General features: G+C 29.9%; 1 protein-coding gene across 1 annotated transcript; it reads right to left on the reverse strand.

The window, feature by feature from the left end:
* Positions 1-4,900: 4,900 nt before the first annotated feature.
* LOC135961490 (odorant receptor 2a-like) lies at positions 4,901-12,370 on the reverse strand. Its single transcript, XM_065512990.1, has 3 exons — positions 11,610-12,370; positions 5,018-5,378; positions 4,901-4,948 (listed from the first exon to the last, which is right to left on the reverse strand). The coding sequence occupies exons 1-3, from the start codon at positions 12,368-12,370 to the stop codon at positions 4,901-4,903; spliced, it is 1,170 nt and encodes a 389-aa protein (XP_065369062.1).
* Positions 12,371-12,643: the final 273 nt, after the last annotated feature.

The raw sequence follows: 12,643 nt of genomic DNA on the forward strand, positions 1-12,643 counted from the left end.
AGTACGTCACAAAATTTAAGTTAATTGACTAACTAAAAATAATTGCGTTTTTCCAGATAAAGACAGATTCTCATCGAAATAAAGACAGCACATGCACATAGGTCTAGAAATACACAATTTATGGCCAAAACTCAAATCTTGCCATGACATAGTACTACAATGTTAAAGTAAACATTTGAAATATACTTACTTGGACTTCTGTTTTTTGAAAAACCTTCTACAAAATATATATCATGTTGGTACTATGCTTATCCAACAGATTTTTTAGTTAAATAAAGAAAATAATAAAATATTTCTTATTTAGATTATAGTTGATGATATATATTTTATATGTCAAAAGTTAAATCCTAAAAAAAATTTACTGATGTGCAGAATATATGAGATATATTTTATTCATTATTATTTTTTTTTATACAGACTTCAGTTAAGAATAAAACAAAATGTTTACAAGTATTAAAGAAATTATCAAACAGTGAACTTAGACCAATATGTTAGAAATTATTTTCAATCAATATAGTTTGCCATAAATTGCCCGTTTCGTTAAAAATAGCAATTTCTTAAGATTCTTTTTGCTTCAAAAATTTAGTTTTTTTAAAAAATTTTATTTATACTCATTAAAACTTCTACTTTAATTAAGAATAAAACAAAATGTTTAAAAGTGTTGAAAAAAATATAAAAACCCGAAATTAGGCAAATATGTTGGGAAATTTTTGCAATCAAATTATTTTATGATAACTTGCCCGTTTTGTTAATAAAAGCTAATTTTTACTTAAAATATTTGGTTTGAATTTTTATATAGACTTTAAATAAGAATAAAACAAAATGGTTAATAGTGTTGAGAAAAATATAAAAAACCGAAATTAGATCAATATGTTGGAAATTATTTGCAATCAATTTATTTTATCATAGGTTGCCCGTTTTGATAAAAATTGCACTTTTTATAACGACTAACGTTTTCTAAAAAATATAGTTTGAATATTTATACAGAAATGAATATAAAACAAAATGGTTGAAAGTGTTGAGAAAAATATAAAAACCAAAAATTAGACCAATATGTAGAAAATATTTGCAATCAATTTATTTTATCATACCTTGCCCGTTTTGTTAAAAATTGCATTAAAAATATAGTTTGAATATTTATGCAAATTTTAAACAAAGATAAAACAAACTGGTTAAAAGTGTTGAGAAAATTATATAAACCCGAAATTAGAGCAATATGTTGGAAAATATTTGCTATCAATTTACTTTACCATAACTTGCACGTTTTATGAAAAATTAAAAATTTTTAAGCAAATTATTACTCAAAAAATATATTTTTTTTGGTTCTAATTTTTAATATAGACTTTAATTAAGAATAAAACTAAATGTTGAAAAGTGTTGAGAAAAATTTTAAAAATCGAAATTAATCCAATATGTTGGGAAATATTTGCAATCAATTTATTTTACCATAACTCGCCCGATTAATGCAAAATTTACATTACATAATAATAAATTATTTAATTAAAAAATTTATTTTCAAAATTTTTATTGGTCACTAAAGGGTTAAAAAGTACTAAAATTTATTTCAACCAATCACTTATTAGTATTCAATTAATTTTCAACGTAAAAAATAAAGTATATGGTTTTGGCCAAAAAAACTATACTCCAGACCTATGTGGAATGGGGTCAGATACTTTTAATTGAACACGTTAATGATAATTTAAATTGATTTTTGTTAGATAATTTACGAAAAAATTATGAAAAACTGATTTTCCAGAGTACCGTCTGTCGGTTGAAATCAGCTTCCAGAAGCCTCCCAATACTATACCAACATGCTTGATATATCAATATATCGGGAATAATCGGCCCACAGTTGGCTGTGATAAAAACAAAAAGCCATTCATACCTCAAATTGTTGACCAATATGGATATCAAATAAAAAGTATTTCCAAATACCTTTAAAATGACGTATATAATGTTATCGAAATTTGGACCGACAAAGGGTCAAAATCCGGAAAATATATTGTGGTGATGCGTATTATCCTCTATACGCATCACCACAATATATTTTCCTTTATTTCATCTTTATTTCTTATGTGCAGATCTCTTTTGTAATTTTGTATTCTTTTTAAATCTTGTGCATCATTTTAATTTCTCTTTATTTTAACAAATTAAATTATTATTCCTATTAGAATTACATGATAATGTTTTACTTTATTTTATTTTTTATTGAATATCTTATAATAACCATTCCTTTATGTTGCAGCTGGAATGATGAGGCATCTTTGTTTTATTGTGGGTAGAACAGATTTATTTGCTGGAAATTTTCTCATACAATTGTGGTTTCCAAGACGATTTAATATTTATGATTGAAATATTTAAGGAAAATTAATGAGAGGAAAGCGAACATACAATAATAAGGAAATTATGTTTGGACGGAAATGACCAAGGTGATTACAACTACTTTGTGAGTATAAAAAAAATAAAATCACAATCATATTTTGAATATGGTGAAATTAAATTAATTTTTTTTAAATACGAAATGTTTGAAATAGTTATGCAATAATTAAATAATTAACGCTTATTAAAGCTAATTTTAAGGAGTATTGGATTTATTTCATTTATTGTGATATTTGCATTGAAAGTGATACAGTCAGCATTTATTCGTGTATCGTGTTCCTACTATCCAAGGAAGAATTCTGCACTGAGTTCTTTCACAATTTAAGATTTTTGAGCCGTCTTATGTATATGGGAGATATCATGTCTAGTGAACCAACTTTTGGAATCGATGTCTTCCAAAATTTGCACCTAGATTAGTCCTATTTGATAGTAATTCAGATACAATTTTTCATCAAGATCTCTCAAGAACTCTCTGAGTTAGAGGCGCTCAAAATTTGACAATTTTCAATATTAGCTAAATGTGTCCCAAATAGTTTAGATAGCTATTTCTTCCTACTTTCGAAAAAAAAAAAAAAAATTAAAAAAGAAGGGCAGCTCATGCCAATTTTCGATTTAGTTTTGAGGTGCATTTACAAGGGGAAAATTTTTTTTTCAGATTTTTTAAATTTTTGCCATTAAATAATTACTTTTGCAATTTAATTTAAAAGAATCGAAATGTGTACTTAATTGTCGTTCTAATAAGATATAAAAGACAAAAATTGGTTAAAACATGTTAAAGTTATTAAAAAATCGCCAGGCCATTAACGTGTCTCAGGCCACTAGAACAAGAAATGTAGGAACAAAATTAACATATTTTGATTAATATTAAAACAAAAGTTTATTCTTACTTAAAATATATCCATATTTACTTGTATATGAGTTTTTTTCTTCATAGGATATAGTTAACCTATTCACAGGTACAACCAAAAACAAAAAAAATATTTTTTTTAAAGTCAGTTTCAAAACTCCAATTTCAAATTTTTAAAAATTTTGTTAAACAAATTTCAGAATTTTTTTATCATCACATGGGGATTTATTGTCAACATAATAGGGAATAAAAATGTGAAAAATGTATGTCAATACCTCCTATACTTTTCCGTAAATGCGTTATAAATTTTGCGGTTTTCGAAAAAAAAAAAATTTTGGCCATATTTTGGCGAATTAACCAAATTTCCTTACTGTTATTAATTTTAATTAAAATCTGTTCAGAGTATTATAGTCCAGGTAATTTTAAATATAGTCTGCAAGTTTTCCTAAAATCGGAAAACGTTAACCCTTAAATCGTGAAGGTCAAAAGTCAAATTTTTCAATATTTGGAATTTCTAATGGAAATATAGCGAAATGTTATAAATTTTTGGGCCGATTTTGATGAAACATAAGAAAAATATAACATGAAGTCTAGTATTTACAATAACAGTGCAAAAATGGAAATTAACACTTAAGAGCACTTGGGGTCAAAATGACTGTGTTTTTCGTGATTTTAAAAGTTCAGAGTCATTTGGACCCCAAGTGCTATTAAGGGTTAATTTCCATTTTTGTACTGTTATTGTAAACAGTATTGGTGGTATTTTAGGTCATTACGGAATGATTTCTTCGCCTGATTTGTGATTGAAAATGTTGAATTACTTGTGATTTTGTTCGCGCACAGCCCCTTTAACAAGACGTCGAACTCGAACAAATCGGACTCACAAATCATGCGTGTGTGGTCAGCTTAACTGAGAGAGTTCTTGAACGATCTTGTTGATTTAGCAAAACAAGTAAAAAATTTTATGTTTTGAGTTACAAAAAAAAGCTCTTCAACGAAAAGACCTATTCTTTCTTTTGAAAAAAAAAAATATTTTGAAAAAAAGTCAAAAAAGTTGATTTTGGAAAAAAAATTAATTTTTTTTTGTTTCGAAAAATTGAAGAAATAGCTATTTTGCTAAGAACATGGATGAGAAAAAAACACTTGTTTGGACAAAATACCAAATTTTGACCCCCTCTAACTCAGAGAGTTCTTGGCCGATCCTGTTGGTGATCTTGGTGCAAATCATTCATCCCGATCGGAAGACATCGATTTCAAATGTTGGTTCACTTCACATTAAATCTTCAATATATATTAGGGTGGGCCTAATTTTGCATTTTTTTTAGATGACGGAGTACAAATTTCGGCTTTGGGAGCATCGGAAGTCGTAAAAGTTCAAAATAAGATCCATCTTAATTTATGTAAAAACTAAGTGCTGGTCGCACACGTCAAGTTTACTTGCGCAAGTCTTGAGTTTGTAGATGAGAGCAAGGATATTGGAAAGATTTTCCTCTCACTTCTATAAACTCAAGACTTGCTCAAGTAAACTTGACTAACAAGTTTTTTTTTCCAAATTGTACCAAACGATGCCTGTATCATCTTGATGTTGTTTGCCATAATTAGCTTATATTGTGCTAAAATTGCTAGTTACGAGGCAACATGTCAGCATTTAATCACCAACTTGTATATAGCATCAATCTACACTTTACTAAAAATCGTAAACATTGAAAATGAAATGCGTAATATCTGCAAATAAACATTTAAATTTTTTTAAACAAGAACAATGAAAATAACCAAAACAACAATACAACGTACCGCCAAAAATGTCTGCAACGTTACCGGTGCCAAATTACCAGCCAATATTGTGTTTGTCTTCTGCGAGCGTTGCATGAAAATTATTAACATTTTGCGAAATTCCTGATTCTGATCCATCCAATTGCAGCTGTACATGGCCGTCGTCAGCAGGTCACTCTTGTGCATTAGCACATTGACGTGCCAGCAGCAGGGGAACACTTGGATCAATACGATGACCAAATAGACAATGACGAAAAACTGCTGTGTTAAATCATGATTGAAGGCAATTATATTGATGGCTGTCAGACAGAGCACAAAGGCGGTAATGAAGAATTGAAGAAACAAGGTGATCGAAATGACCGGTCGTATGCACTCGAAATAACTGAAATAAACCACAAAAAAAAAATAGGAGGGTGGGAGAGAAGAGCATTTAGAATTTAATGTTTGAGTTAGTCAGTTCTTAATTTATTTATTTTGTTAGATTTAAAATATGTATGTAGGTTTAGTATTTATTTTGGCAGGTTTGATTTGGGATTTGCATGATCAAAGTGCGGATTTTTGGCTGTGCTATATTTGTGCAGTCTAGTTAATGCTTTAATGCATTTTAGTGTTAAAAAGTTTTTGCTATTGCTGTGCATATTTTAAGCTACTTTTAGAGTTTTTCGTACGCCAAAAAGTTAGACAGATTTTATTCTATTATTTTAAAGGTTTTTTTTGTTTTACACAGTGAGAAGAGGACACATTTAGCTATAACCAACCGTAAAATAAAGGATTAAATTGTGTTTGAAAAGAGCTGTTAAAAGCCATTCAATGCTATACATATATAGTAGTAGTACATGGCACCTGTTTTAAATGCTGATGACATGCTAAGTACTTTCAGCCACAAAATTCTCCAAAAATTGCCATACAAACATACATACATGTACGTATTCATACACATGCGAGGAGTGAATGGGAGTTGCATCTCTTAAGCCTCTATTTAAAGTTTGTTTTTGGATTTCAGTTACATTTTCTAGTTTTTTTTTTGTTTAAGGAGGGGATGCTTTCCTATCACAATTGTAGTTGTAGTTTTGTCTCCAACTAGGACGTGTTGGTTTTAAGTTAAACAACATTAAAGAACAGTGGAGTTAGAGCATAAATTCCACCAAAGAACACAAAGAAACAATAACGTTTTTGACCTTGGGTCTTCCGATATGAAGCTAGCAAATCTCTCCCAGAGCTTTCTCTACGGCGATCGGTAAATAAATTGTTGGACTCCAAATATTCAACAAGAAGGTAGTTTACCATACTCTCCGTACCTTTGGAAAATTCAGAAAAAATTGTTATTGAACCATAATTTTCAGGGTTGTTAGCCTCTCCCTTTTTAGAAATTGGTATAACAATTGCTAAAAATGTTAGCTAAGAGGCATCCGCACCAGGAGATTCCAAAATTAATGACAAGTACGAAAGAAGATTGTGCAACTAACAAAGTAGCTCCTTACAATATGATAGAATAGAACCAGTGTGAAATATAATAGAGAACAGGAAGTTTCTCCTTAACATTATTAGAAATCGTCCCACTGTACGCCATCTATATATAACTGGTTATTCTTAAAACAAATCCCAAGTACATTTTGGGCCATTGTAATATTTAAACAATTCCTCCCATTTTCACTCCAGTCCACGAGATTACCACTACACTTCAGCCACACTTGTCTCTAAAGGACGTGTAGTTTTAAGTTGAAACGTATTTAACATTTCTCCAACTCTTGGTATTGTGTTCCCCAAAAAAACAAAAAAAAACTAGAACAGAACTGTTCCAAAAGCAAAATTAAAAGAAACTTTGATTATTTTTCTTAAGGCAAAATCGTACACATAACTCTACATACTACGTGGTCGGTCCATATGAATGAAGTGTTCACCATGACGAGCTGATATTCTGAGTTTTCTGTGATATTTTTGTTAAGTAGTTTTGCAATGGAAAACTTTTTTTTTTTTGTTTTCCAATTTGGCGTTGCTCTTGTAGGTTTCAAGTGATGAATTAAAAGCACTAAGGATAAAGGAAAATTGTAGCAATAGCAACAACGCACATAGTAATGGGAGTTAAAAAGCCTGGTTAGCCATGATTTGCATGCTAATGAGGACAAGTATTTGATTATTTTAAAATACAAAATAAGTTTTTAAAAGGCAATGCAATGGAAGAAAAAACTTAAATGATGGAAATGGACTGAAACTAAAATATAAAATTTTAAAATGTTTGGTTTATTTGAATTGTATAGAAACAAAGTTGGAAGATAATAAAAAGAATATAATATGTAGCAAGAAGATTATTTTTAATAATTGTTTTTTTAGGAAAGATTTATGAACAAAATGTATTTTATAAACCTGGGATAAAACAAAAAAGTATGATTAAGGGGTTAAATCTAAACCCATAGAGAATAAATATAGAGCGGATACTCTATTGTCAAAGACCTAACTCAGTTGTCAGTAAATAAAACTATGTGAATACATAAACAACACTTGTATGTCTGATTATTTTGAGTAGTTTTTATGTTTGAATTTTATTCTAGTTTTCTCTATGTCTAAAACCATAGAGAAAATATACATAGAGCGGAAACTAGAAAAAAACTAAAAAAAAATTACTCAAAAATGTTTTTGTTTTCACCACTTAGATTTTTGACAAATGAGTTAGGTCTTTGATAAGATAGGTTTCGCTCTATGTTTATTTTCTCTATGTCTAAAACTACTAAAACTTATTTTGGTGAGAATCTTTAGCCTGTTATTAATTTACAATATGACTTCGAAACGGGTCTTTATATAGCGAGGAGTGGAGACAATATTCCCGCATAGTATCGACTAACAAATGCTCAATCATCCGTGCTAGGTTATTTATTTATTATTTTTGCTGCCTGAAATGGGTTTGAAAATGAAATTGCTTTCACTGAACCTAGTAAGAGAGCTATATTTGGCTGTGGCGAATCTTATATACCCTTCACCAAATTATACTTAAAAATATTTTTTTTTTAATATTTTTTGGTAAAATAAATTAAATTTATTTTTTTCAAAATTTTTTTTTAAAAAATAATTTTTTTTCCAAATAGTTTTTTAATTTTTTTTAAAAAAGTTTTATTCAAAATTTTTTTTTAATATTTAAAAAAGTATTTATGTCAAAAAAAATTTTTTTTTTAAGAAATTCGGGTTAAAAAATCTTTTTCCCGATTTTGATCCATTGTAGGTCCAACTTATTGTAGCCTTATATACAAGGTTGTCCCGGTTTTTCCCTTATATCTCAGCCATTTGTGGGCCGATTTTGTAGATTTTAAATAGTAATCGAGTGGAAGAATTTCCGATATATTGCTGTATGAATCATGTATGTAAGTTATCTGGGAGCTAAAGAAAGTTGATTTCAACAGACGTACATGGCTATATCGACTTCGCTATTTATAACGATCCAGAATATATGTACTTTGATGGGTCGCAAAAGGAAATGTAAGAAAAGATAAAATCTCGGTTTATTGTTGGTGTTTTGTTTAACCTTCGCTTTACCAATACCCACCCGGGTGACCATTACGGATTTAGTAGTATAATATTTTTTTTAATTTTGTTTCGATAAGACTCAAATAATACTCACTGAACAAATTTTAGAGCTCTGTAGAATTTATTAAAATCATTTGAAACTTTTTATAAGTTTTTTTTGTTTTTTTAAAATTTTGTTCGTCGCATATACAGTGGTGGCCACCAATTTAAGACAAATACTTGAATTTTTTTCATCAACTGAATTTTAAGTGCGTTAGAGCCAAAATAAAAGGACCTCTAAGGGTATGCAATTTATTATTAATGTTTCTAGTTTCTCAAAAATGTTTGGAATAATCGGTAAAACATATATGGACAAATATATGTGGAAATACGTTGAACCACCTCAGCGAACATCCGCTGTTAATAACATGATATGACCGACACTAATGGAACTAAAAATACGAAATTTGGTCCGAATATTTTATAATAATAAAAATATAATGATATAAATGTGAGAAGATATGTTTATTTAAAAAAAAAATTTTTGGTCAAGTTGTAGAAAAATCTTATGAGTTCGTGGTGAATATGTATGAAGTGATACAGTCGAATAAAACACACTTGTGTGTTAAAACAGTCCTCTTGCATACATATTTGTGGAAATATTTGAAAAAATAATTGACAATTACATGGAATTTAGCAAACAATTTTTGTCTTAATTACCTGGCCACCACTGTATGTATAAAAGTGCAGTACCACCCGGGTGGGTATTAGTAAACCATGTACATACAAAATCTTTGGTAAAGCGAAGGTTAAGCTTTGATATTTTTACAAATTAAGCTTGAGTGTCTGTAATTCTTAAACACTCTATAGTTTTATTTGTATAATATCTTTAGTTTTTCTAAAGCCTTTTGGGAATAGGTTTCCTGATGATCTGGCCTAAACAACCAGTGAAATGCGCATAGGAACTAGCTTATCCCCCAACAATAAATTTCAGTGAATTTATCAAATTAAAAATTGGGAATTTAGCATAAAACAATTTTACTAAAATACTAATTTTGTATTCCCGAATAATCTTTTAATGAAAAATGTAGAAATTACAAACGGATTGACCCTTGCCACTCATGGTGAAGAGTATAAATATAGTTGTACATGATCACTGCAATCATTTCAACATTATTACTGTTTTATTTATATGATTGTGGGAATCATGTTACAGTTACGATTCTTATGATGGTAGCAATCATGGTTTTAGTAATTAAGTTATATGTACTTGACAATTAGTTTTACTCAATTATATTATATTATCTTGTTTTCATATTATAGTTATCATGATAGCTACAATAAAATATATGATTGTAGTAATTATGTATGTGTTTTATGGCAATCAACTTTACGATGAAGGACTATACAATATTATGTTGTTCTGGTTATCACGATTGATGCAATCATGTGAATCATAACTTTAACATATTATGGTTGACGCAATTATATAAATAATTACAGTGACTATAATAGTGTTAAATAACTTGTAATATTATTGAAATTATTGCGGTAATCCTGTACAACTACTTTTATTCTGGATTTGCTAATAAAGTGGGGTGGAATCAAATTTGTTTGAAAACCTATCTGTTATTTCTAGGTAACTGTTCCGATTGACATGTAATTTTGCATGTACATTGCAGAATCCCATTGCGTCGCTATGGGATTCGAAATTATTATTTTTCTAACTTATATGTCATTTTGAAGGTTCATTTCTGTCATTTATTCTCACTTAGTTTTTGAACATTATAGTGTAAACAACAAAGTTTTTAATATTTGAAAATGTTGAATTTTGTACCAACGAATGGTTGCTTCAATTGTTTAAAAAAAAATGTGTCACTGTGGTGATTTTGAAAAAGCCAAATATCGATGCCGCTAAGGTAATTTTCTGTATTTGTTGGGAGCAAAAGCGGCCTATCTATTATGAGCTAAGGAAATCTGACCAGACCATCACAGGAAACATGTAGCGAACGCAACTGATTCGTTTGAAGCGATCATTGGCCGAAAAACGATCTGAATATGAGGCCAGATATGAAACCGTAATATTTCATCATGACAACAATCGGTCACATACTGCAATACCTGTTAAAAAGTATTTAGAATGAAGTGATTGGGAAGTTTTGCCTCACCCGCTTTATAGTCCAGACCGTGCTCCATCCGACTACTATTTGTTTCGATCGATATAGAACGCTCTCTCTGGGATATGCTTCACCTTAAAACAGAGTATCCGAAATTTGCTTGATTAGTTCTTGTCCTCAATATATGATCAAAATATGGCGTGGAATTCATAAATTGCCTGCAAGATGAGAAAAGGTCATAGCTAACAATGTCCAATACTTTGAATAAACTTATATTGTACAAATGTTTGAAAATAAAAGCTAAATTCAAACACCCTAATTATGCTAATTATCTTATTTCTGGAAAGTGCACGCAGAGAAAAAATATAATGTTACAAGATTTTTAACAATATTATAGTCACAGAAACTATTTACATGATTGTGGTAACCATAATATGGTTAATTTATGATTCACATGATTGTATCAACCATATATATGGTTACAAAAAACAAATATATGTTTGTGGCAACCATATTTATGATGAATAATTTTATCATAAAATGTTGTTCTCAGATTATGATAAGCCTTAAGCCGAGAGCACCATAATTTGATAAGTCCTTCATCATATGAATGGTTGTCACAAACATATATTTGTTTACATTAACCATATATATGGTTGATACAATGATGAGAATCGTAAATTAACCATATTATGGTTACCACAATCATGTAAATGGTTACTGTAACTATAATATAGTTAAAAAACTTGTAACAATATTGAAATGGTTACAGTAACCATGCCCAACTATATTTTTGCTCTGCGTGTGGATGGTCTGGTTATTTCATAGCTTATAGTTATATCGAATCTTATATAAATCCTACACCAAAGTATACTTTAAAATAAATATGAAGCACTATTATCGGTCAAAAACTCTTTTTGGTAAAAAAATGTTGATGAGGTAATCGAGGTATTTTATCATTTGAGGGTCGATTTTCTAGATTTTAAATGTCAACCACTTACCCCAACAGATTCTTATGATCCAAAATACACAATCTCAACTCTTCGATATTTTCTGCAACCGAACGTTGCCTTTTTTCCATTCCAATTCTGCTTATACGATTCGCCAAACTCTCCAAATGAGCAGTAACCAAAGATAAGTAACACATTGGATATATATCATTATTGCCATTTTGAAAGACTAAAACCATTTGAGCCATAATTTGATGCGAAAATGCTAACAAATAGTTCGACTGGGAGTTGGCGAAAATGGTGGGAAACCAAGAATTATATATCAATTGATGATTGGACCAACCAACATAGGAAAAGCCCACAGCACAAAATATATATGTCGTCATATAACTCACATAGTATAGATGACATGTACGTATGCCATTCAATATATCCATACGATCCTGGGGATGGTGACTACTGCGCTCATCTAGGGGTTTTAAAAATCCATTCGATTTCAGTAGACGTCGACGATGCCGCAATACGACCAATTGTTTCAATGTTGCCATGGAAATGGTGATGCTTAATGAAAGATTACCCACCAATGCTTGCCATGAGTTAATAAAAAAGAGATTTGCCAACATTGAGGCTGGCAAACAGAAGCTGCCTAGAAAATTAATTACTGCAGAATACATGTAGTAGAGTAGGAGCCATAAACTAGATATGCTGGCGGGTGGATTCATGCCAACGACACTCCAATTCAGCCATAGATATTTGACACCATAAACAGAGTCTAATGGTTGTCCTAAATCTATGGGCCGTTTCAATTGCATAATGGCGGGTTTGTTGCTTGATGTCTCTCAATTTTCTGGCTGTGTTGGAGTTCTTTTGCGTTCGTTTAAAGCTATTGAATGAATGGATGAACAAAAACTAAAGTGTAAATGAATAGTATAAAGGGTTTTTATATTGTTAGCAGGTTTTTTCAAATGTTTCTTGTTTGTGGTTTAAGGGTGGTTAATTTTATTTTTAGTTCTTTTTTTTAATTATGGCTATTATGAAATGTGTGTAAGTAATTCGAGCTATCGTGCAATATTGATTCCTGTAAC

This window comes from Calliphora vicina, chromosome 5, assembly GCF_958450345.1.
Source record: "Calliphora vicina chromosome 5, idCalVici1.1, whole genome shotgun sequence".
In the NCBI taxonomy this organism is placed as follows: Eukaryota; Metazoa; Arthropoda; class Insecta; order Diptera; family Calliphoridae; genus Calliphora; species Calliphora vicina.

Bases quoted from the DNA above. Each gene is read 5' to 3' on its own strand.
- LOC135961490 (XM_065512990.1), bottom strand. From the start codon at position 12,370: ATGCAATTGAAACGGCCCATAGATTTAGGACAACCATTAGACTCTGTT. The intron at 5,379-11,609 runs GTAAGTGGTTGA...GGTTTATTTCAG, and splicing joins GATCATAAGAATCTGTTGGG to TTATTTCGAGTGCATACGAC. The intron at 4,949-5,017 runs GTACGTTGTATT...GTTTATTTGCAG, and splicing joins CGTTGCAGACATTTTTGGCG to ATATTACGCATTTCATTTTC.